This window comes from Tamandua tetradactyla, chromosome 10 (assembly GCF_023851605.1).
Source record: "Tamandua tetradactyla isolate mTamTet1 chromosome 10, mTamTet1.pri, whole genome shotgun sequence".
In the NCBI taxonomy this organism is placed as follows: domain Eukaryota; kingdom Metazoa; phylum Chordata; class Mammalia; order Pilosa; family Myrmecophagidae; genus Tamandua; species Tamandua tetradactyla.
Genome location: NC_135336.1, coordinates 17,863,199 through 17,889,196, shown reverse-complemented (window position 1 = coordinate 17,889,196; position 25,998 = coordinate 17,863,199). Strand labels below are relative to the sequence as shown.

The 25,998-nt window shown below is 48.7% G+C and overlaps 2 protein-coding genes across 13 annotated transcripts in view; both read right to left on the bottom strand.

The window, feature by feature from the left end:
* TNK2 (tyrosine kinase non receptor 2) overlaps window positions 1–10,968 on the bottom strand; it is a 31,822-nt gene extending 20,854 nt beyond the window's left edge. For 4 of the 12 annotated variants that reach the window (XM_077118016.1, XM_077118018.1, XM_077118017.1 and 1 more), the window contains exon 1: window positions 6,845–10,968. In XM_077118016.1, coding sequence (XP_076974131.1) covers window positions 6,845–7,033 — 189 coding nt within the window. In that variant the 5' untranslated portion in view covers window positions 7,034–10,968. Of the gene's footprint in view, window positions 1–3,191; window positions 3,656–4,806; window positions 5,614–5,817; window positions 6,816–6,844 lie in introns of those variants that run through there. The other 8 variants (XM_077118026.1, XM_077118027.1, XM_077118024.1 and 5 more) reach the window with 8 other exon arrangements.
* LOC143647599 (uncharacterized) lies at window positions 7–25,998 on the bottom strand. The gene is made up of 4 exons (XM_077117462.1): window positions 25,850–25,998; window positions 24,013–24,145; window positions 22,818–23,894; window positions 7–158 (listed from the first exon to the last, which is right to left on the bottom strand). The coding sequence occupies exons 1-3, from the start codon at window positions 25,996–25,998 to the stop codon at window positions 23,010–23,012; spliced, it is 1,167 nt and encodes a 388-aa protein (XP_076973577.1). The 3' UTR covers window positions 7–158; window positions 22,818–23,009.

Below are 25,998 nucleotides of genomic sequence, written 5' to 3'. Positions count from 1 at the left end.
CCTACCTCTCCACTTCCTGCTGACAAGGATCTATCTGGGTAGCTGGTACACAGCCCTGGCCTGGGAGTCAGGAGTTGTGACCAGAGATAAACTCAGCCATGCCTGGGTTCCTTCCTCAGCGGCTCATAACTCTGAGAATCTGATAAAAACTGTTGTCTCTACCGAAAAATGCACATGCTCATTACTAATGAAGTCTGAATAAAATTTGGGGGGGGGGGGGTGCCATATCCCTGAGGCCCATCATGGGCTCCCAGATCTGATGCGCCCCAGGGAAGGATTGAGGACAAGATGAGCACTAAGCAGGGTTCCTCCCAAGGCCTGACATTCCTGGACAAAACCTTACAGTCCCTGGGACCCCCACAACTTAAGTGCTTGCAGCGCAAGTTAAGAGGGAGGGGCAGGCAGTGGTTGGACTTTTAGATGCCCACCTAAACGAGGCAGCCCTGCTCAGCTCCTGCAAGGGTTGTCCGGAGGGACTGTGGCTCAGAGTTAGCAAAGCTTCCAGTTTTTTCAAGAAATATTGGAATTTTGAAATATGAAATTTTGCCATTATTACTATTAGTTTTTTAAAAGGTAACATATGCATATGGAAAAAAATTCAAAAGGCATATAGGAGCCTACAGTTAAGTAAGTCTCACTCCCTCCCCAAAGCATAGCCACTGGGCACCCCTGCATGAAGCCAGCCGCCATCAACGTCTTTTACATGTCCTTCCAGACTCTGCTTTTCCTCTACATAAATATTTACACATTAACCATTCCATTCTGTTCCTTGTTTTCACTGAACATTGTATCTTTCTGATTTTCACTGCTGTCAACTAATGCAAGTTTGAAATACACACACACCCATACACACACACACTTGCAGACCAAACAAAACACCTCTCTCTGCAAGCCACAAGCAGCCAATGGGCCACCAGCGAGCAGCCTCTGATCTACACTCTTTGTGGCACCCTCAAAGCCGAGGGGCCTGGTGCACCGAATGCCAAGCCTATCCCTGTCCTCAGAGCTGAGGGTTTTAACCAGGCCAGCCCCTGGCCCAAGCTCGAGCCTGCCTGAGGGAGAGGGCAGCAGGGAAAGGGCCAGCTGCCTTCCAGGGGCCAGGCGAGCCCCGTTCCATCTCAGAGGTGGCCTCGCCCTAGCTCTCACCATGCACTGTACTAAGAGAAGCTGCAGGCACAGCCCGGACCCAGCGGGAGCCTCCTGCCCCCATAGTTCCCAGCATCTTGCCAACACAGTGCCAGAAGTTCAGACTTTCCCAGGCAGTTCAGGACAGTACAAAGAGTGACAAATGGGAATGAGAAGGCCTTAGTTCAAGCCCTGGCTCTTTCAGCAAGGGGGCTGTACCAGATGGGTGGCTGTCAAACTTTAAGCTGCAACCCTTTACTCTGACAGTTCTCACAAGGACTATGCACCCTCTGTCACAACGGTGGGGGGTGGGGGCAGGCGTGAGCGGCATTTAGCAGGGCAACAAGAACTCTCTTGCAACGAACAGGGCAGTCTCACAAACGGTCCCAAATCCTACACGGTTTTCAATTCCTACAAGTGAAAAACCTGTTTACAACCACCCAAACCTAGAACCTAATTCCATTTTATATACAAACAAGGAAGTATTTTTGCAGTTTCAGTACATACTGAATTTCCTGAATGGAGCTAGTGTATAAACTGAGGGAAAAGAGGACTCTGATTTGTTCAGGACACAGGATGACCTGCTCACTACTTCAGAAAATGTCACTCAGAGCAGCCCACCCTTATTATTTCAAAATCCCTCTCAGCTCTTGCAGATGTTGCCTTCATGGCAGTTCTACTTGAAGTCTTAGCGTCTGACTACTCCGTTATGTCACCTCCTGCAGTCGTTCCCAAGTACTGGCATATTAGAATACATAAAGTGGTATCAATATGGCATATCTTTTGGTCACATTTGGCATCATACTAATTTTCTTTTTTAACCATACACACACACACACACACACACACACACACACAGTGATCAGGTTATATCTCAATTTCATTTAAGAATGTTAACAGTAAAAAAAAAACATCCAGTGTATCAATCGCAGTCACTATATGCCAGCACAGTTCTAAGCAGTCAGCCATATTAACTCATTTACCCTCAAGGAAACCATCTATCATTAAAAAAAAGAAGAAAAGAAAAGAGAGAGGGTTTGTCGTTTTAGAGGGTGGGGGCCACTGCTTTCCAGAAGAAAACCCCACAGGTGCACCGTGAAACTCACTCCACTCTCAGCAGCCTGGCCAGGCAGGGCCAGTCAGCAATTCCACCGTCATTATCCTGTCCCTGAAACAGAGTGGTCCCATCTCCTACACATGGGGTTCAGGTTCAAGATGGGGGTTCCCAGCCCCCACCAGGGCAAGTAGTCAGTGCCCCCCCCACCTCTCCCCCCACCCCAAGTCCGGGGACTCAAGGCTCCCCATCCCTCCCCTCTCCCAGGGTAGGAGGCAGCCCCTCGGAACAACTCAAAGCCATGCCCTAGCTGGTCAGGGTTAGGGGAGACCCAGAGCCCCCCCTTTTCCTCCCTCCCACCCCCACCCCCGCCTGAAGATACTTAGAAAGCCCAGCCCAGCCTGCTTTCCCTGCAACACCAGCTAGCAAACCTGGCCTGCTCAGCTGGGCAGATGCTCCCTTGCCTGCTCCCCGACCCCCCCAGGCACAGGGCTGCTCTGCATTGGGGCGGTGTTAGGGGGAGTAGCCTGGGAAGAACACTGGGATCCTGATGGCGAGAAAGGAGTCAGGATCCTGGGTCTCAGCTCGGTCTCCAACACTCACCCCAGGATGACCCTGGACAAGTCCCTGCCCCTCCCCCCACCAAGTCTTTGTGAAGCACAGAGCACTGCTGCGCCCCGCACCCCTGACCCCCTGCCCGCTCAGTCTTCAACTCCGTGCTTGCCAGGCCCCAGGACGGCGTGGAGTGTGCACACCTGTGTCAGACATGTGTGGCTCTTGTGGCACCTGACCCGCTCCTCTGCACACTTTCCTGACTCACTCGCCAACAAGAACACAGCCGAGCAGAGGAGAGGCCACTCGGCTCAGAGACCCACACACACAACAAGCCCCTGTTGGAGGTGTCCCTTGGTCACTCCCAGTGCTGCTCTCTGCCCCTCAGCAGAATGCTGGTCTCCAGGCGCCGATCTGGTAGCCTGTCAGTACAACTCCTGCCCCCCAGCCCCCCACTCACTGTGTACAGGCGACGCCGCAGTCTGGCCAGGAGAGGGAAGGAGAGCTCCAGGCCAGGGAACCGACGGGCTGCCGGCATCTCCACGGAGCTGCACCCCCTTGAAGGGTACCACTGGGGCTCTGGCCCGAGAAAGTGGGGGAACAGAAGTCTCAGCTCTTGAGCTCCAGGCTCGCCTCAAAGGGAAGCCGGTCAGGTGTCTGCCCCAGGAGCCGCCAAAATCCCACACAGGGGGTGGGAAATGGGGGTCAGAAGAATGGGGGAGACCTCTCTCTGCTGCAAACCTGGTAGAATTTTCACAGCTAGTCTAATAGAGAACAGGCTACTCTGCTCTTCTCCAGCCAGAGTCTCTGTCCCGTTTCTCTGTCTTCTCTCCAGTGCAGTGGTCACAGCTCCAGCCCTCCTCCCTGGCTCCCCCATCCGACTGCCCGCCCTCCCTCCGCCTCCCTCCCTCCCCAGCTGAGCAGCTCTGACACTGGCTGAAAAAGGACCTTTCTGAATCACTGCCAAGACGGCGGCGGGAATGGGGGGACTCTTCCTTCCAACCACCCGCGCTGCCCCCCCCCCCCCCCCGCCTCCCCATACACAAGGCCCCCTGTCTGTTGCTTCCACCCCAGCCCCCACCGTTGCAGACAACTCCTGGGATTTGGGAGTGCGGGCTATGTGAATCAAGCAGCAATGTACAAAGGGGGGCTAGAGGCTCCCCTTCCCCCCACAGGCTTATCTGGGGCTGTGGGAGCTAGGACACGGCCTGAATTGGGAGTCTGAACCCCAAAAGGTCTTCCCTGGACCTTGCAGGGAGACTGTCCCCCATCCCCCAGTCCCAGCCTTGGCTGGGCGTCTCCTGGCTCAGACCCTAATGTGGCCCTGTTACCCTGGTGCCCGACGGAAATAGGAGGCCGGCAGCCTGCCAGAGTGGGGCAGTCCAGCCAAGAGTGAGGGTGGGGTGGGGGTGAAGGATCTCCACCCCCTCCCCCGGGGTTGCCTTGTCTGCTGCTGACAACCCCCAGGGTGCCTCCTTCCCAGACCAGCTGGCCAAAGTCCAAAACCCCCACAAAACAAACAAACATGCCCCTAAACCGCTGCTAGGATGTCCCCAGCCCAGAGTTGTAGGATCCCAGGCTGTAGGATGGCTCTTATATATCACCCACACACAGAGACAACAATCCCAGCTTAAGAGGCCTGGAGACACTCCATCAAGCCTCCACGGGCCCCCCACGTTCCTAGAGCTGACAAATGATCCTTCTGCCCCTCCCCAAAAGGGCGCCAGCTGCTCTTACACCCCCCCCCTTGCTATGGCCCCCAGACACACCTGACAGCTGCAGGAAGTCCTCTCTGACTCCCCCAGCTCCCCCCGCCCCTTGCCCTGGGAGCCCCTGTTTCTTGCACACTGCTCTCTTGTCCCTGGCCAGCTGGCCAGGGAGCCCCAGCTGGCTGGTGGGGGTAGGCAGCTGGGGTGAGAGAGGTTTGGGGAGTCAGCATCCCAGGCTCTCTTTCCATGGCCTCTCTCAGTGTTTTACCTCTCTGGCAGTGCCTGAAGGGACAGTCATTTCCTGGTCTGGGGGGAGGGGAACACCTCCAGCAATCAGGCCCCCACCCCCATTCACCTGTCACCTACCATCTAGAGCTTGTGGAGACAGCCAGATGCAACCTTCCCTCAGTCCAAAGGATTCACCAGTCTGAAGGCCAGGGTCAGAGCTAATGGACAAAGTGAGGTCAAGCCAAGGTCACAGTGGAGTTGACTTTGTCCCAAACCCTGGCAGACCATGCCCATAGCTCAGAGAAGGCTACAGCCTACCCCCTACCAGGCACCATCCAGAAGAACACCCATAGGCCTGCCTTCAGGGAGACAATTTAAGCAGGGGTACCCTCTTGACTGCAAGATGGGGAGTGCTGGGTCAGACTGGACAGTTTAAAAGCTAGCCAGCCCCAGAAAGATGTACCCTAAATCCATCAGATTCCATGACTGACCCTTCCCTTGGTTGTCCCATAAGAACAAACCTTAGCAGCTTGCCCAGCCATCCAGCCATGGGAAGCTGCGAGAAGCAGAAAAGCAGAAAAGCAGGAGAGGGGTGGGATAAGAGCTCAGGCTCAGCTCCAGGACTCCATCTCCCAGTCCAGGAGAATAGGTCTACCTTTCTGCCCCAACCCTCCCAGCCCCTGCTCCCATTTTCCCTATCAGCTACTGCCCTCTGCCGGCCAGGAAGGAAAGTGCTTGGTGCCCAAGCGGAGGGGCAGTGGCCCCCATAAATGGAGTGACCATATTTTCCAAAGCAAACAGGGAGATTTGATAGGATGTACATATCTGAAAGTCTAGTAAGAGGGAATGTCCAAAGCACAGGGACTTAATGCCCATAAAAGACTCTAAACCCAAACCCTGGCAATGCATCCTGTGGGTGTGGGGGAAAGCACACCCAGCCCCCTATCTGGGTCCCAGGGAACCTGCATATACTGACGCAGAAGCCAGCATCACTAATTCACCACCAATGACATCCCCTTCCCCCAACACATGCCACCCTTTACCCAGCCTGACAGCCCTAGGATCTGTCCTCATAGAGCAGGGCTGGGCTCCGGTAGTAGATGGGGATGGAGCCTGCACCCGCCAATGCACCCAGCCTCTCCCCATTACCTGCTGGCCCTCCTCACTCCTGCCCAGGCGCTGGTAAGCAGATCCTTCCCCCATGGAGCCAGAATTCCCAGAGCCAGGGCCAGGGCCAGGGCCAGGGCCAGGGCCAGAGCCAGGGCCAGGGCCAGAGCCAGAGCCAGGGCGGGAAGCAGAGCAGGGCCACAGCCTCCGCCCCTCCAACAGCATCGGTAGCGTCACTGGCCTGCGTCCTGCGGGCTGAGCCTCGAGCATCCTCTCTAGAAGGAGGGCAGGAGCTCCTAAAGCGCCTCGACCTGGGAGGAGGTCCCCGTTCATGCTCCCCACCCTCCAGCCTCATATCCTGCCACTCGCTGCTCAAGTCCGGGTGGTCGCGGTCTCTCCTCCGGGGGAGGGGGAGAGGGGGTCTGTGGCCTTCCTCTCCCCTCCCCCACCCCCACCCTCCATTCAGTCGAGCCGCCGTCCTCTGCAGCGAGGCTCCCGGGCTCCCCGAGCTGTGCCAGCCGCGGACTGACCCCCAGAGAGCAGGTGCTGGGGGCTCCACCTCTCCGACCGGAGTCACGGCTCCCCTTAGCTCCTCGGCCCGCCTCCAGGACCCCAGAGCTCTAGAGCCACCAATCAGGTCTGCCAATCGGCGCCCCTCCCCCAGATTCCAGGATAAGAGGGACCATCCCAGAAGCCCACAGAAGGAAAAACCTCCGCCCTGACTCGAACCGAATTCCGTCCTTCTAGACTTGCAGGGCGCGGAAGCCCATCCCTCTACCTGCCCTAGCTTCCGCGTCGCTTGCCCCCACCTGCCCGGCTCCGCTGCTCCCTTGCTGCAGCCCCCCGCCCCCCGCGGCAGTCCCGCACTCCCGGCTCTCATACGGAGCAAGTCTCCCCAGTCTATTCCCCACCAGGCTGTGGAGGCTCCACCTCCCCCTACTCGGGAATGAGGCAGCAGCCCGCCCCTGGCCTGGTGCCTCCGCCACGTCCGACCTTGACACCTCCTTGCCTGCCCACCCCCACACACGCAAAGACATCATAGGCGGTGCGTCTGGGTACCCGGGCTGACCTCCCTGGCCTCGGAGGAGTGACTCCACTCCCTGCTGGGCTCCCTGCTGGAGAAGCTGCTCCACATGTGCCCACGCAGAGCTCTCATCACCTCCAAGCACTCCCCCAACCCAGGAGAGGAAGCCCCACTGCAAAGAGGCACCTCCTCCAGGCCGGAGGGCCCCAAGGCTCCACAAGAACACCCTCTCATCCCATTGGCATCTGAAGCATCCACTGACTCCTTAGCACCAGGTATTTAGGGTAGAGCTCTGGGCACCCTCACTCCTTCCGGACTAAGGCAGAGGTGGGGGAGGTGGGAGAGGAGGGGGAGATGCTGAGACCCCCCAGGAGGGCACTGGGAGAGTTCCCAAAAGGTTCACACTCCTCACACAGCCCCTTCCCCATGCCTTGTGGGTAGGGGGTAACCAGGTAGGAGGTCCAGGATGCCTGATTTTATTTTAAGCAGAAGCTCCTCTGCAACTTACTGCAGCTATGTCAGAAACTGGTTTGGGGAGCAGCTTCAAGGGCTCAAAGTCAGAAGTATGTGGAGAAAACAAAGCCGAGAAAAGCAGATCCATCCCTTCTTCCCCTGGTGGGCTGCAAGGTCTGATCCAAACCAGTCCTCCTTCCTGCTCTCTACCTCCAAATACCGTCCAGCTGTGACGCATCCACTGGCTGCAACCTACCTCCAGGATTTGGGGGATCCACCCCCACATGTACACCCCCTCTGGTCTACAGCTTGTCCCCTTATCTCTTCACACCACCTTGCTAGAGGGAGCCAGAAGGCACTGGCAACTAGCATGCCTCGGCTGTAACCCCCCCCCCCCCCCCAGGCTAGCCAACAGCATCGGTGAAGTGACAAATCCACACTGAGGAGCAGACGTGACATGCAATTTCCGGCCAAGAGGATTTTTCCAAAACAAGCTACCGTATTCTCAGGAATATATGCCAACCCCACCTCCAAGCTGGCCCTCTCCCACCTCTGCCTGCCTATTCTCCAAGCCCAGGAGGAAAGACAGCATATTGGGGATGAGGAGTGACATGCTCACAGCTCCTCCTCAGACTAAAGGACGACCTAGCCTTCACTTGCCAGCACCACCTAGCCCTGGCACTCTTAACTCACCCTCTTTGCGTAGGACCCAAGCTTCTGGAAAAGGCCAGGCTGGGTCCCCTCGGAACCATATCCCAGAGAGAACTGTAGAATACACCTGGGCAGCCTCAAGGTCAGCCCAGGTCTGATAGCATACTGATCCCAGAAGGCTGGCCAGGGGCCAAGGAAGAGAAGGGGGTGATTCAGACACACACTGTGGCTATCCACACCCTCTCCATCTCCAGAACACAAGAGGCCACTCCCCCCTCCCAGGGGAGGTCCTGAGGACAAGCAAGGCCAAAGCTGTGTTTGCTGGCAGTGCTAGGCCCAGAGGCCTAGAGTCCTCTTCACCCTTCTCCATAACTGCTGGTGTTTCCTAAGATTTTTGAACTCTCTCTTCCTTTTCTCCTTCATGAATGCTGAGCTCCCTGGGCTCCAAGTACCACCCAGTACTGGCCACTCCCAAAAAATCTGTCTCCACTCCTGAGCTCCTGTGGCTCTAGACCCGGGAGGCTGCACAGGTACCATAAACTCAGCATATCCAAACTGAGCTCATCATGACCCCCCTGAGATCTGCTCATCAGGCTTCCATGTTCTGACGGAAAACATCACAAGCTCACTAGACACCAGGGCTAGAAACCTCACCCTGGTCCCCCAACCACCTGGGCAAGCCAAAAAATCATTTCTATCTTGTAATTATTCCTTCCATCAATAACCTCAGGATCAGGAGTCAGTCAGACCTGGGCGGAAACCTTGGCTCTGTCACTTTCTAGTTGAGCAACATTCGAGCAAATGACCTCAGCCTCAGTTTCTTCATCTGCGAAATGGAGATAAGCAGTACCTGTTTCTTCAGGCTGTTGTGAAGATTCAAGGAGATAATGAACAGCACACTAAGGACAGCACCTGGCACCCAGTCAACTCTTGTTATTATCATCAGCTGAACACAGACTTGATGTCCCTTCCCTGCTGATATCCTTCTGAAATTTTGGAGCCAAACTCCTTATTGGTACACAAGGCTCTTGAGGATCCAACCCTTGCCTATTTTTCTACCTCCACTATTATGATTCCCTTCAAATGTCTCTATGTTCCAACCAAATACTTGCCCTTCTCTAAACATACCTTGTTCTTTAATTTCTTTCTGTGACATTCCTCCTTATCTTTGTTTACAAGATGAACTTCTATACACCCTTCAAGACCCAAATCAAATTTTATCTCCTCTGTAAACCCCCAATTTCCTATCCCCAAATGGTTCCTTTTACCATGTTCCTACGTTGTTTCATTCAAGTGACATTTGAAAACAAGAGTAGTAAAAACATGTCATAATACATGTGGAAAGGAGCCAAAAGAACAACATTTTTTAAATGATCTATCATGCTCCAGTCCTTAAGGGTCAGTAGTCCCCTAACACTTGTATTACAACATAATTCTAGGTGGGCCACAGTGGTTCAGCAGGCAGAGTTCTTGCCTGCCATGCCGGAGACCCGGGTTTAATTCCCAGTGCCTGCCCATGCAGAAAAAAAAGAAAAGAAAACATAATTCTATGGGGTGCATGGGTAGTTCAGTGGTTAGAATGCCTGCCTTTCATGCGGGAGACCCAGGTTCGATTCCTGGACCGTTCCCCCCTCCAAAAAAAAAAAAAAAACATAATTCTATGAAGGGAGACTTTTGCACATACCTCTATATTGTGGTTTGTACATTGTATAGTAACCATTTGTTTACATCTGTCACCTGGAAGGCAAAACCTGGCAAGAAACCTGGTCGAGAAGTTTTGCTGAAAAGGACATCAAGCCTTTGTGACAGACAGTGGGGAAAGGGAAGCCTACCTCTTTTCCCATGAGCTGCTGCCACCTTACTTCCCCAATGGGCTCCACAAACAAGCCTGGTTGTCCTCTACCAGCCCAGTGTGCACCTCCCATTATTTCTAATCCAGAGAAGCCACTTTGTGGGAAGAGGGGCTGTCAATCCCATTATAGCCACTTCTGTCCCAGACCCACTAAGCTACTTTGCTTCCACAAAGCTGTTTCAGACTCCATGACAGCTCGGCTGGCCCTTCAGGCAGAGGGAAAGACTTGAATCAGCCTTCACTGCAACAACTTTGGAGGGAGAATCTGGGCACAGGATGCCACAGGGGTTGAAGGGAAGGAGGTCTGGGTCTGGCAGGCTACAACAGGGTAGAAGGCTGAGCGCGATGGGTGGGGCAGACACTCCAGGCAGAGGGGCCCTCCTGTGGCTCAACCCCCAACTAAGAATGACTATGTTATTAGAGTGTGGCCAAACTGAACAAGGGTGGGTTTGATTCTAATACAGTTGAAGTTCTCATAAGCAAAGGAAATCTGGACACAGCCAGTCAGTGGAAGCCAGAGAAGGAGACATATATCATGATGCAGATGGACACAGAGGATGCATTTACAAGTCAAGGAATACCAAGGAGCTCTGAAAATCAACCACTAGAATGCTACAGGCTCCCAGAGAAAGCATGTCCTGCTGACACCTTGGTTTTGGGCTTGTAGCTTCCAAAGCTGAGACAATAAATTCCTGTTGTTTAAGCCAACCAGTCTGCGGTATTTGTCACAGCAGCCCTGGCAAACTAAGACAAGCAGCTCAAGACTGGCATGTCCACCCTGATTCCCAGAGGCAGGACAGTGAGAGCCCCAACACATTCCTGGAGCATCCCTCCCCTGCACACAAACACCAGTCGTGTGACAGCAGCTAAATTCCTGCCGTTGTCTGGGTCTCCGTGCACACGCACGCCACACACTCAGGTGCCAGGGCTGTGATGCTTCCCAAGCACTGTCACGGCGCCAAGGCTCAGCAGGGACTCCCGGGGGAGTGAGGGAAGGCAGGCGGGCAGGACACAGGCCAGCTCCCAGCAGCCAGCCCACTCCAGAGCCCTTCCAGTGGCTGAGCAGAGGCCGCCCAGCTAGTCACCCTGTCCACAGCTCAGACCGCACCCCACCCCCTCAGCAAGAGCCCAGAACTGAAGGGGCCTATTGTTGGGCGCTGGAGGTTGGGAGAGAAAGGAAGAGTAGTGAGAAGCCAGAGCGGTGAACTGTGGAGCATTTACTCTGCAAGAGACATTGCTCGTCCCCTTGGACCCATGTCTCCACCAGAACTCCAGAGGCTGAGAACATTCCATCCAGGACAGGCTGGAGGGCCCAGGGCGGAAAGGTCCAAATCCCTATAGGAGGAAGAAAAAGGTCAGAGGCTTGAAGATATACACCTTAAATCCCAATGTATCCTGGCTGCCCATTTTAACAAGGAGTAAACAAACCCTGGGAAGGGTAAGGGGCTTGCCTAATCCAAGATGCTCAAGAAGCTACTACAAGAAATGGATCCTAGGAGCTGGGGGAGATAATCATTCAGGGCGATGAGGATTTTCTTCTGGTCACAGAGAAGGCCTTCTCTACTTGCTTTCAAGCAGAAGGGGTAGCCTTGCCAAGGCTTGGGACTGGGGATGGTCAGGGGCCCAGGGAGGGGACCTTACCTCATTAGGAGATCAGCAGGGGCAGACAGGAAGAGCCCAGTGCGCTCATGCCCACCAGGGCTCCCAGGAGGCACAGCTGCTGCAGGGAGGGACCCCACCCCTCTCTCCAGCTACTCACCATGTACCTACTATGTGCTCAGCCTGGTTAGGGGGTCTGGGGGAATATGAAGGAGCACAGGCTGGGGCCTCTTGGAGATACTATGTATCAGCCTCTATACTAAAAGCCTCATCTTTCCTGCCTTGTTAAAAACCCTCTTTACTATATCTTAGATAATCCCCATTTTGTAGATGAATAAACTGAGGCGCTGAAGAGGTGACCCGGTCACCCAGAGTGTAAGAAGTGGAGCTAGGATTCGGTCCATACATGACTGTACACTCAAGTGCTTGGCTTAATGATATGGGCCTCTGGAGGGCAGAAATGGGGTCTCATATCCCATACCAGACTGACTATATCCTGAATGCTGAATGAATTCATGGATTCTGTGAGGAAGTTTAATGAAGGAAAAGAGGTTCCAGGAAAAGATTAACAGATTTCTCACATGCATATAATTTCACTCCTTCCCAGAGCAAAATTACAATAAAAAAGATATATATATATATATATATATTTTAGTAAATGCCATACATTCCTAAGGAGGAGACAACCACAACAAAACTTTGGAAGCTAGAAGGCAAATGGGCCAGTGACAATTGACAGCAGGCTAGAGAAAAATCACACACCCCAAGGTGAGAAGCTCTTGATTTAGTTCACCAAATCCTCAAAAGGCCTAGGAACTGGCAGTCCCAGAGCCTCTGGAAAACAAAGAAGAGATGGAAGGGAAATGCTAAAATGCAGAGGATTAGTGAAAATCTGTTTAAGAAGCAATAAGACCCCTACATTCCCTCCCCAGCACTAAGCCAAAGGGTGACTGCCCCTCCAACGTCCTGGCAAAAACCAGGCATTTCCACAGATGAGGATCAACGTGTTACATACAAGGGAGGCATATTAGATGGAGTGCTGGTTTCTCATAATAAATCATGGAGACAAGAAGACCGTGGGTTGGCCTATTTCACATGCTGAAAGAAACTGTCAGCCAGGCATTTTATATCCAGCAAGACTTTCTTCCAAAAATGAGGAAGAGACGAAGACATTCCCAGGTAAACAGAAGCTGAGGGAGTTCATTACCACTGGACTTGCCATATAAGCAATGCTTAAGGGAGTTCTTAGGACTGAAAGGGAAGGACACTAGACAGACCTTCAAAACAGCACCAAAAAAGACTGGCAGTAAAGGTAACCATTTGTGTAATTATAAACGGCAGTATTATTGTAGTATATGGTTTGGTATGTAACTCCAATTCTTACTACAGATGCAATGATAAATCAGTATTTTGGGGCATACAATGGACAAAGATGTAAGTGTTAACAGGTATAAAAACAAATGATGGGAATAAATAAATAAATAGTGGGGATCCTCTATATGGTTCCTTTGCCAGATAAGCCCCTGAAACCCAGAGGTACAAGTCTCTCCAAGAACATCAACCAGTTTCATTCCTCTACCCCATAAGGGTCGACACCCTTTTTTAGGATGAAGAAGCTAAAATGGTCATTACCTAAATATCCCTGAGGACTGAGAGAAGGGTCAAATGAGAAGGAGGCGGTATTAACTGAGAAATTAGGATTTAACAGATGATTATGACAACTGACTCATTATACAGATATTTCTTTTTAATTTCTAGTGTATCAGAATAGCCAGAAGGAAAATACCTGAAATTACTGAATGTAATCCAGCAGCCTTGATCTCTGATAATGATTGTATAACTATATAGCTTATATCATGTGACCGTGTGATTGTAAAAACCCTGTGGTTGATACTCCTTTAATCAGTGTATGGGAGAAGAGTAATAAAATAAAGACATGCATGAACAAAAAAACAGTAAGTCAAGAATATGGGGAAAAATACCTCTACATAAACTATAGACAATAGTTAAAGTACCATTTTAATAATCTTTCATCAACTGTAACAAATGTAACTACTGTTAAAAAAAAAACTAGAATTACAAGAAAAGTGTTATCAATTGTAACAAATTTTCCACACCAATGCAAGTGTTGGTGGTGGGGAGGTGTATGGGAATCCTGTTTTATGCATGACTGTTCTGTAAACCCACAACTTCTGTAATAAAAATTTAAGATCATTTAAAAAAATGGTGGGGGGACAAAGGGGTATAGGAAAAATATATGTACATGCTACTGAAATTAGGTTGGTATCAAATCAAATATTGTTGTTGCATATTTAGGATGTTAAATTTTAACCCTATAGCAGCCACAAGGAAATTAGATGAAAAATATATCCAGATAGAAATAAGAAGGCACTCAACATGGTATAACTAAAAAAAATCAAATAAATATAAAAGTGGGTATTAACAGAAGAGAGGGAGGGACAAAGAAGGTATAAAACTTATAAAGGCTAAATAGAAAAAGGCAGAAGAAAGCCCGATTATCAGTAGTGACTGAAATGTAAATGGTTAAACTCTCCAGTCAAAAGGCAGAGACTGGCAGAATGGCTAAAAAAGCATGACCCAACTATATGCCGTCTGCAAGAGACTCGCCTTAAATTCAAAGATACAAGTAGGTTGAGGGTGGAAGGGAAGAAAAAACACACCATGCAAGCAGTAACCAAAAGAGAGCTGGGGGAGCTATTCCTGTATCAGATAACACAGGCTTGGAAGTCAGAAAGACTGAGACATAGACTTGGAACATAAAAAAGAGTAAGGAAGGACTAACACACATACATGCATACGTCCGTACGTACATACCAGTATATACTGATAAAGCAGACAATTCAACTGGAAAAGTAATTATAAATATATATGTACCCAACAGCAGAGCCACAAAATATATGAAGCAAATACTGGCAGATTTGAAGGGAGAAATTGATTGCTGTAGATTAATAGTAGGAGACTTTATTACACCACTCTCAATAACAGATACAACATCTAATCAGAAGATCATTTAGGAAGTATAAGACTGAATGATACTCTAAGCCAACTAGAGCTAACAGACATATATATATATAACCTTATAACCAACAAAAACAGAACACACATTCTTCTCAAGTGAACGTGTCTCATTCTCCAGGACAGACCACATGTTGGGTCACAAAACCAGTCTCAGTAAGTGTGTTAGATTCAGTCGTCAACTTGGCCAGGTGAGCATACCTAGTCTTGTTGCTGTGGACATAAGCCAATGGTGCGTGAACCTCATCTGTTGCCAATTACATTTGCAGTCAGCTAGGAGGCATGTCTGCTGCAATGAGTGACGTTTGACTTAATTGGCTGATGCTTAAATGGGAGATTGCAATGTAGCACTGCTAAGCAGCTCAGCATTCCTCATCTCAGCACTTGCAGCTCAGCCCAGGCCTTTGGAGATGCAGAAAGAAGTCACCCCAGGGAAAGTTGTTGGAACCCAGGGGCCTGGAGAGAAGACCAGCAGAGACCATCTTGTGCCTTCTACGTAAGAAAGAACCTCAGTGGAAAGTTAGCTGCCTTTCCTCTGAAGAACCAACAAAATAAATCCCCTTTTATTAAAAGCCAATCCGTCTCTGGTGTGTTGCATTCCGGCAGCTAGCAAACTAGAACAGTAAGTTAAAAAATATTGAAATCATACAATGTATCTTCTCCAGCCAAAATGGAATGCATTTAGAAATCAATGAGAACAACACAAAAATTCACAAACATGTGGAAATGAACAATATACTATTAAATAACCATTGAGTTAAAGAGGTTATCAGAAGCAAAATTAGGAAATATCTTGAGGCAAATGAAAATGCAACATACTAAACTCATGGGATGCAGCAAAGGCAGTACAGGAGGAAAATTTACAGCTCTAAATGCTTACATTTAAAAGAAGAAAGACTTAATACATGACACCAAAACTCAAAACTGAGGAACTAGAAAAAACAGGCAAACTAAACCCTAAGTAAGCAGAAGGAAGGAAATAAAGATTTGAGCAGAGATGAATGAAATAAAGAACAACAACAAAAATAATGGAGAGGATCAACAAAACCAAAGGCTGGGTCACTGAACAGATCAATAAAATTGACAAACCTTCAGCTAGATGGTCAAAGAAAAGAGAGGACACAAATAAGTAGAATCAGAAATGAAAAGGGGACCTCACTACCAACACCACTGGAAAAAAAAAGGACTACAAGAGAATACTATCAGCAACTGTACACCAATAAATTAGATAAGCTAGATGAAAAGGACAAATTCTTAGAAGCATACAAACTACCTACATTGACTCAAGAAGAAACAGAAGACCTCACAAACTAAATACTAGTGAAGACAGAGAGTCAGTAATCTAAACTCTCCCAACAAAGAAAGGCCCAGGACTAGACGGCTTCACAGGGGAAATTCTACCAAACATTCCAGAAGACCAAACTCCAATTCTGCTCAAAGTCTTCCAAAAAAACCAAACAGGAGGGAACAAGGCCAACATCACCCTCATACAAAAGCCAGAGAAATAACAAGAAAAGAAAACTACAGATCAATATTTCTTATAAATATAGATGCAAAAATCCTCAACAAAATACCACCAAACCAAATCCAAGAGCATATTAAAAGGATTATACACCATGAGCAAGTGGGATTTATCCCTGGTATGCAAGGGTGGTCCAACATAAGGAAATCAATTAATGTAATATGCCACATTAACACAATGAAAGGAAAAAAAATGTATGATCATATCTCAATTGATGCAGAAAAGGCATCAGACAAAACCCAGCGCGCCTTCTTAATAAAAGCACGTAGAGAACTAGGAATAGAAACATACTTCCTAAACATGATAAAGGGCATATATCAAAGGCCCACAGCTAACAACCTATGTAATGGCGAAAGACTGAAAGCCTTTCCTCTAAGATCAGGAACAGGACAAGGCTATTCCCTGTCACCAGTGTCATGGAGGTTCTTTCAGAGCAATGAGGAAAGTAATAAAAAGCACCCAACTGGAAAGGAAGAAGTAAAACATTCCCTATTTGCAGATGACATCCTATAAACAGAAAATCCTGAAAAATCCACAACAAAGCTCTTAGAGCTAATAAATGAATTCAGCAAAGTGGCAGGGTAGAAGAGCAACACCCCAAAATCAGTAGTGTTTCTATACACATGCAATGAACAACTGAAGAACAAATCAAGAAAAAAATTCATTTTATAATGGCAACATAAAGAATTGAATTGCTAGGTATAAATCTATCCAAGGATATAAAGGACTTGTAGTAGAAAACTACAAAACATTGCTAAAAGAAATCAAAGACCTAAATAAATGGAAGGACCTTCCATGTTCATGGAGTGGAAGACGACATCATTAAGACATCAAAACTACTCAAAGCAATTTATAGATTCAATGCAATTCCAATCACCTTCTTTGCAAAAATGCACAAGTCCGTCATCAAATTTACATGGAAGGATAAGGGTCCCCAAATAGCTATAGCCATCTTTAAAAGAAGAATGAATTTGGAGCACTCACACTTCCCAACCTTAAAACTTATTACAAAGCCACAGGAATCAAAACATTATGGTACTGGTATAAGGACAGACATATGGACCAATGGAATCAAACTGAGAGCTCAGAAATGAACTCTTACATTTTGGACAACTGAATACTGACAGGATGGCAAAGACACTCAAAGGGAAAGAATAGTCTCTTCAACAAATAGTGCTGGGAAAACTGGATCTCCATTTGCAAAAAAAAAAAAAAAAAAGGAGGAGGAACCCTACCACATGCCATACACAAAAAAATCAACTCAAAATATATCAAAGACCTAAATATCTAAATTTAGCCAGAACTATCAAACGCCTAGAATGAAACCTAGGGGAGCATCTTCAGGACCATGTGTTAGCCAATGGTTTCTTAGACTTTACACCCAAAGTACAAGCAACAAAAGAAAAAATAAGTAAATGAGATCTCAACAAAATTCAAGACTTTTGTGCCTCAAAGCACTTTATCACAAAAATAAAACGACAATCTACACAATGGGAGGAAATATTTGGAACCACATATACCCAATAAAGGTTTAATATTCAGAATACATAAAGAAATCCTTCACACCCATAGGATAGCTGTATTTAAAAAAAAGAAAATGACAAGTGTGAGAGGGTACTAAAATTACATTCCAAGAATCTACAACCTCCAGAAGGGTTCCCTAGGCCAGATAAGTCCTGAAACCTGGAGGGGCCAGCCTCTCCAAGAACATCAACTAGTTCCATCCCCTATCCCATACTGTCAACACCCCTTTTCAACATGAAAAAGTTAGAAAGGGCAGAACCCAAGTACCCCTAAAGATTGGGAGAAGGATCAAAGGAGAAGGAGTTATAACAGAGACGACAGGATTTAACAAATGAGTATGACTGCTGAATCATTAAACTGATGTCTCTTTTATGCTCCAGTGTCTCGGAGCAGCTAGAAGGGAAAACCTAAAACTGGAAATGAAACCCATATCAAACTCTGAAATCTGTTCTTTAACTACCTGCTGCAATGTACTTTGAAATTTATTTTTTTGTAAATATGTTATATTTCACAATAAAAAATGTTAAAACAACAACAATAACAACAACAAAAGAAGTGTGGGAGAGGATGCAGAGAACAGCACTCATTCATTGCTGGTGCCCATGTAAAATGGTGCAGCCACAAAGGACAGTTTGGTGGTTTCTCAGAAAGCTAAATATAGACTTACCATGTGATCTGGCAATCCCACTACTAAGCATATACCCAAAATAATTGAAAGCAAGGTCTTGAACAGGTATTTGCACACTAATGTGTGCATTATTCATAGCAGCATTATTCACAATTGCAAAAAGATGGAAAAAACCCAAGTGTTGTGGTATAAATGGATAAATAAAATGTGGTATATATACACAATGGAATATTATTCAGCTGTAAAAAGGGTTGAAGTCTTGCTACATGCAACATCATGGCTGAACCCTGAAGACATTATGTTGAGTAAAATAAGTCAGACACAAAAGAACCAATATTGTATGGCCTCACTGATTTGAAATAATCGGAATAAACAAACTCATAAAGTCAGAATCTAGATGAGATGGGGATCGGCAATGAGAAGTAAAGCTTAAAATGTACAGGGTTCCTATGTGTGATGATGGAAATCTGTTGGTAATGGATGGTGATGATGGTAGCACAACATTGTAAATACAATTAACGGCACTGAGATATACAACTGAATATCATTCAAAGGAAAAATGTTAGGTTATATAGATTATATATATAGTAATAGAAGAAAATCTTTTTAAAAAAATCCATGGAACTACACTTCTTTAACCCTAAGTTAAACCCTGGACTTTAACTAACAGTATAACTATTAAAATGTGCTACCATCAATTGTAATAAATATTCCACACCAATGTAAGGTGTTGGTTAAGCGGTTGTGTATTGGAATCCTGAATTTTATGCATGATTGTTCTATAAACCCACACCTCTAATAAAGGGTGTGTGGGGGGAGGGAATGTTAAAGGATGTCCTTCAGGCAAAAGAAAAATTATACATATAGAGATATAGATCTCTACAAAGAAATGAAAAACAATTGTATTGGTAACTACATGGGTAAGTATAACATATTTACGTATAAGTTACATGACATTTATAGCATATGTACAATTTTAGGAAAAACATAAAGGGAAGGAAGTAATGGAAGTACACTATTTTAAGGTTCTCATATTAATATCACTTGAAGGTAGACTTTGATAAGTTAAAGATGTATGCTATGAAGTCTAATGACATTACAAGAAAAGAAAACTACCTTCGCTTGCAAAAATTCTTAACAAAATTTTAGCAAACAGAATACAACAATATATAAAAAGGATAAGACATCATGACCAAGTTTAACATTCAAAAATCAATTAGTGTAATTCACCACTAGCAAACTAAGAAAGAAAAATCTTACAATGATCATTTCAACAGACAAAGAAAAATAATTTGACAAAATCCAATGCCCACTCCTGATTAAAACTCTCAGCAGAGTAGGAATAGAAGAGGGCACCCCAATAAAGACCATATAAAAATCCTATAGCTAACATCATACTGAATAGACAGAATCCTTCCCCTTAAATATCAGGAACAAGGCAACTGTTCTTCTGTACGAAATTACACCAGTTGGTCTAGTCACTGCAATCAGACAAGAAAGAGAAATACGCAAAAGACATAAAGATCAAAAAGGAAGAAGTAAAACTGTCTTTATTAGCAGATGACATGATAGTCTATGCAGAAAATGCAATGGAACCTACAAAAAGGCTACCAGAAATAATAAGTCAATTTAACAAGATTGTAGGATTCAAGCACAACATGACAAACAACTGGAAATGGAAATTTTAAAAACAATGGCATAATAACTACATTTGTAATACCATCCCAAAATATGAAATGTTTAAGGACATATTTGACAAAAGATGCGAAAGACCTGTAAACTACAAAACACTGCTGAAAAAATTAATGAACACCCATACCTTGTGGTTTGTTGTCAATGTATCTATACATTCAATACAATCTCAATCAAAATCCCAGAAGGCTTTTATTGTAAAATTAACTCTAAAACGCATATGGAAATACAGAGAGCTTAGTAAAAGCCAATTTTGAAATGAAGAACAAAGTTGGGGATCTTACCCTGCTATTAAGACTTACTATAAACCTATAGTAATCAAGACAGTATGGCACTGGCATAAAAACACACCTGCATATATGGACAACAAAGAAGCAAAGGCAATTCAGTGGAGAAACAACAATTTTTTCAACAAATGGGGCTGGAATAATAGGATACCCATAAGCAAAAAAACCCAACTTTAATTCATAACTCGCACCATATACAAAAATTAACCCAAAATGGATTATAGATCTAAATGTAAAACCCAAAATTATTCTAGAAGAAAACATAGGAGAAAAGTGTTGTGACTATGGGTTAGGCAAAGATTTCTTAGACACACCAAATGCACAATCCATAAGAGAACAAACTGATAAAGTGGTCTTCATTAAAAGTTAAAACTTCTGGGCTCTTCAGAAGACACTGTCAGGACAATAAAAAAGCAAACCACAGCCTGGCAGAAAATATTTACAAATCAAATATCTGATAAGAGACCTGTATCCAAAAGATACAAAGAAATCTCAAATTTTAATATTAAAAAAGCAAGCCATCCCATTAATAAAAACGGGTAAACAATTGGAAAAAAAAGATACTACACCAAAGAAGACATACAAATGACAAATAAGCACATGAAAAGATGCTCAACAATATTAGCTATTAGGGAAATACAAATTAAAACTACAATGAGATACCACTACAGACCTATTAGAATGTTTAAAATTAAAGACATTGATTATACCTATATTGGCAAGAATGTGGTGCAACTAGAACTTCCATACGGTGCTTAAGCATATATAAAATGGTATAAGCACTTTGGTAAATAGGCTGGCAATTTCTTAAAATGTTAAATGTATACCTACCATATAATCCAGTCATTTCCGATCTAGAGATTTGCGCAAGAGATACAAAACATATGTCCATACAAAAAATTGCAAGCAGATCATTGTGGGCTTAGGGGTCAGAGGAAATGGTGTGGGAGCACTGACCCCTCGCCCCCAATATCTGCCAGCCAGGACTCCCCCGGATTGGGGAAGAAAGGTCTGATCCCTCTGCTAGGAGAAACCTTTCCACAGGGGAAGGAGACAGCCTTTCCCAGCTCTGAGTCTAGCCCCAGAGATAGTAATAAAAGGAGCTTTTTGCTGAGCACCTGCCACGTGCCAGGCATGGTGCCAAGGGCTTTGCATGCATCCAGTCTTCACAACAGCCTTGTGAGACTGACACCAGTATTTCCCCCATTTCACAGATAAGGGAACTGAGGCCCAGACATTATCTTGCCCATGTACACAGCTAATACGTGGCAAAACCAGAACTAAACCCAGATCTGTCTGATGGCCAAATCCTTTCTCCGTCCCTTCATCTACCACGAATTAAAAGAAATCAACCTGAAATGAGTGGATGAAGGTGTGTGCTTGTGTGCATGTGTTTACAACAGCCAAGTCTCTCCACTTTGGCCATTCCAGAAGACACAAACACCATGCCATGGACACAGCATGTGAACTTCCAGCATGCAGGTGTTTGGGGTGGCAGCATGATAGGCGTGGGACGAAGCTGACAGACAGGTTTGCTTTGGGTTTACATGAGCAGCAGGCTAACCGGCTCCGCCAGCAAGGCCCAAGCAATTGCCTGCCTGGGACGCCATGACTACCTTCACTGCTTCCGGAGGGGTACACTCACTCTCCCCGCCCAGTCTGGTGTAGGGTAGGGGTGCAGGGGCCATCTGACTCAGAGCCACACCTGGGCTGGGGCAGAGATGGGTCCCAGGTAGGCACCCCGAGGCAGGAGCAACTCTGCACCCACCCCTATCCCAGAGCTAGGGCACCAAGAACCCAGACAATGCCATGGAAGAGGTGAGCAGCCACAGGGGGCTGAGGTCTATAAGCCTAGCCCACTAGAGCCCCCTGGCCAGGAATAAGGGGTAGAACTGGCATCCAGGCCATGAGGTAGTCAACAGAAAGCCAAATCTACCCCTCTCTCTCTCTCCAACACACACACACACACACACACACACACACACATGCACGCGCGCCCCACTGCTAGGCTGGGCTTGGAGCTGACCCTGGCTGGTGCAGAATCCCTGATGCCACAGCTACCCATCTGTTCAGCTCCCCAGGGTGTGGCAGAAGTCAGGGCTCATACCACAGAAAAGACCCAGAGTCTGATGGTACAGATACCCCCTCCCCATCCAGCCCTTAAGGATGGGGTCCAAGGTCTCAAGTGCAGACAGAAGGCCTCACAGCAGCTCTCCCCTTCTGCCTTGGCTCAGGGCCCTCACATAAATCAGCTGTGATAAGAAGGTGTGGCGGGAGCAGGTCAGGCTCGTGTCTCAGCCACCAGCTGCAAGTCACATCTCAGCTCATGGGGCCACTGGGGTTACATGACAGAGTCTGGGTAACACTGCCCACTTCCCTTTTCTGGGATGTTTTGTTCACTAGGGACAACCTGTGACTACACCAGTTAAGGCATGGAGGTACCCCTATCTCCTCACCTGCAACTCCAGCCCTGGTACTGGCCCCTCCCTTCCCTCTGCCTATGCCTGGCAAGCACCCAGAGGGTCTCACCTCCAGTCTGGGCTCTAAGAGATGCCCTATCATTCCAGTTAGCATTTACCCGTATGGGGAAGGTGGGGAGCAGGTGGGGTCCTACCTTGCTACTGAAAATTCCACTGCTTCCTCCCTTCCCAGGTTGAAAAACATGCGAGTACACCGACAGTTTTGGAAACCATCCACTCCTGAGGTATCATCAGCCTCCTACTTTCAAACATTCACACCAATGTCCAGCTGAGACCAGAACTGGATTTCCTCACCTGCTTCCTTCTGCTTTCTCCCTGAAGACGGTGCTTCGAATATGTCCAGGGTGAGATGGCCAAAGAGAATACTGAAGGTCTGCCTTCAGGCAGTGGCTCTCAAGTCTCCCAGGTTCACTGCTCTCCTACGCTCCCCCCGCCCCTTACATCCTACACTCCCCTCTTCCTGGTGCAGGACCGTCAGCTTGGGGGTTACCACCTCCGCCGCCGCCTACGCCTTCGGATCCTGTGCTCTTCCGGGGGCCCTTCTCTCTCTTGGGTCCTCTTCTCTTCCAGGTATGTTTCCTGGACAGCCCGGACCACCTGTCCCTCCTGCACCCCGGGCAGCCAATTTACTTCCTGCACCCCCAGGCGCCCCTCCCCCTCAGGACCCTGGGGCCCCACGGGCCGGGCTCGCCCCACCACCTCGGGTCTCACCCGGCGCGTCGGTGCCGCTCCCAGGACCACCGCCTCCCGTCCTGGGTGCCCGCAGCTCTCCCAATTTCGCTCTCCCTGCCCCTGGGAACTTTCGAGCTCTTCTCGGCGTTCTCGGGAGCCGTCCCCAAACTCGGGGAGCTGTTCTGACTGCTGCAGCAGCCTGCGTGGGCTCCCTTCCCCCCGCTCCTGCACCCCGGCGCGGGCCTCGCCACGCTCCTGCACTGCGGGGCTGTCTCCCCACTTCTCCTGGTGCTGCTTGCGGGGCCCCAGGCCCTCCTCCTGCACCACAGGCCAGCTCGCGGAACCCGTCCACCGCGGCGGGCGCCTCCAGTCCGCGCCGTCCGGCGGCCCCCACACCACCCCCAAGCTGGGCTCGTGGCCGCGGCCGCCCCGTTCCTGCACCCCCAAGCCCACCCCGCCCTCCTCCTGCACGGCCGGACCCACACCCCCTTGCTCCTCCACGCCGAGCTTCAGCCCGCGGAGGTGCTGCGGGCCCCAGCTGAGCACCCCGACCCGCTGCGGCTGTTGCTCGGGCAGCGCGGGTTTAAGTCCGCCGCGATCCCGCTGCACTCCCGGCCCGAGGCCGTCCACTGGCTCGGCCCAGCGCACTCGCTTACCCCCCAGAGGCCGCGCGGTCCCGCCCCTCCAGATGGTGCTGCCCTCCGTACCCGCTCACACCGCCCCCCACCCGGCTCCTTCCGCGCCGTCCACCGGGAAAGAGGCCTGCGGGGTCTCGCCCCCGCGTCCCGGGCCAGTCCACCCGCCCTGGCCTCCCGACGTCGAGGTCGGGCCTCCGGGCGCCGCGCCCCGCGCCGGCCCCTGCAGGTGCTCCGGCCCCGCTAGCCGGCCGGCGAGCCAGCGAGCTCCCACCCTCCCGCCGGGTTCCTGCACCCCGCGCGCGCCTGCGCCGCCTGGGGGGGCGGGGCCTTGCGGGGTGCGGCCCCTCCCTTTTAAAGGACCAGTTCCTGTTTACAATCCCCCTCCACACCCGGTGCTTCCCTTCCCCCGCCCCACCCCCGATCCCCACCCCCACTTGGTCCTGCTTGAGCATTCCTGTGGTGCCAAAAGGTAGGAGAGGTGAAGCAGAAGCTAGGGCAATCAGACCGAGACCATTTGGCAAGCCAGTTCTGTTGTACCCATTTTACAGATGATGTAGAGACAGTAACAGTGCCAGTTGGCCCTGAGCCTTTGATTCTAAGTCCCACTGCCCAGGGCTGCTTCCAGCTGGGACAGGATCAGGGTCTGCAGGCTGCATTGTCACTGGGAACAGAGCTCTGAATTTTCTTTCTTTGGCTGGGAGGTGAGGTAAGGATTACTTCGGTTTCCTTTTCTGAGAAATGGGGTGAGAGTTCCCAAAAGGGAGCAGGAAAGAAGAAGGTCCCCCTTGCCTGTGACCGTTTCTGCCTATGTCCTTAGTAGAAAGTGTCACAATCCTGCGACCAGCTCCCCTTCACCCAAACACCCTCCGTGGGCTCCAGGAAAAGGGTTGGAGGTGGCCCTGTCCTAGGCCTCTGGGGCTGCAGAGAGATTGGAATTGTTAAATGCAGCCCCACACTGCATTTAAACATTCACAGCTGGATGTGATCTTGGAAACTTTCCATCCAACTTCTTTAGTTTAGAAATGAAGCAACTGAAGTGATTTTTTTTCCACATGGTAAATCAGCAGCAGCAGAATTGCTTCTTAGAATTGGAGAACCCCCATTCTAGTGCTCCTCCACTGGAACTGAGTAGGGTGGCTCTTTCTACGCTCTGGGTGGTCAAGCACTGGGTCCAAGAGTCAGGGCCAGAGGATAGTAGGACACCAGCAAGGGGAAGAATTCCAGATATCTAAAGAGAGTCTGGTCTGTGTGCTTTTGGGTGGTGGCACCTTGCCATGTGAGGTGGGCAGGGCAAATTTCTACAAAATTACTTGATAATAGTGTCTGTCATGGCTGCCCTACCCCACAGAGCCAGGGCCACCAAGCATGGAGGTGGCCCTCCCTTGGCCAAGAAAAGGTCTGTGGCAGACAGGACCCCAACCCCACTTCTGGGCACAGTCAGGCCAAGGTCTTTCCCCTTATTACCTGACCTTAAGGGAGGAAGTCAGGAGGACAGCCAGTCTCCCTAGCCTGTCTCATACTTCCTCAGAAATAATAATTGCTAACATCTATGGGGCTGACCTATGGGTAAGGAGCTGTACTTTGCATTTACTCTCATTCAGCCTCCCCAACAACCCAGTGAGGTACACATGATCATCCCCATTTTACAGATGATAGAACTGAGCTCTAATGGTTAAGTAACTGGCTCAGGTTTACAGTGCTTGTAGTAGTGGAGCCAGGATTTTAATCCAATTTTCTGACTGTGAAGTCTGTCCTCTGAACCACTAAGGCACAACAAACTAATCTCAAACCTAGGAGCCTTGCTTCAGGAAATATCAAGACTAACTAGATTTTTGGATTCAGTTGATGCAAATAACTGATTTGCTAAGTCAAGCTCAAGAGCAAATAAAGCCAGGAGTCAAAGCACCTCCATCCTGGTCAGTCCTTCTAGACAATTCTCTTGGGTGAGCCTAGCAGCCCACTCCCCTGCCTCCCCTCCAGTTTCCCTCAAGAGCCAGATCCATGGCTCTTACACACCCCGGGTGCAGGGTTATCTGCAGCTTCCGGCTGGAGGAGGGGAGGTCTCTGCCTCCCATCCATCTCCTGTCCTGTTCTCCACCAATTGTCCCCAGCACCGCACTGAGCAGCAGCACTGTGCCAGAAGATGCCTCTGAGGCTATCTCCAT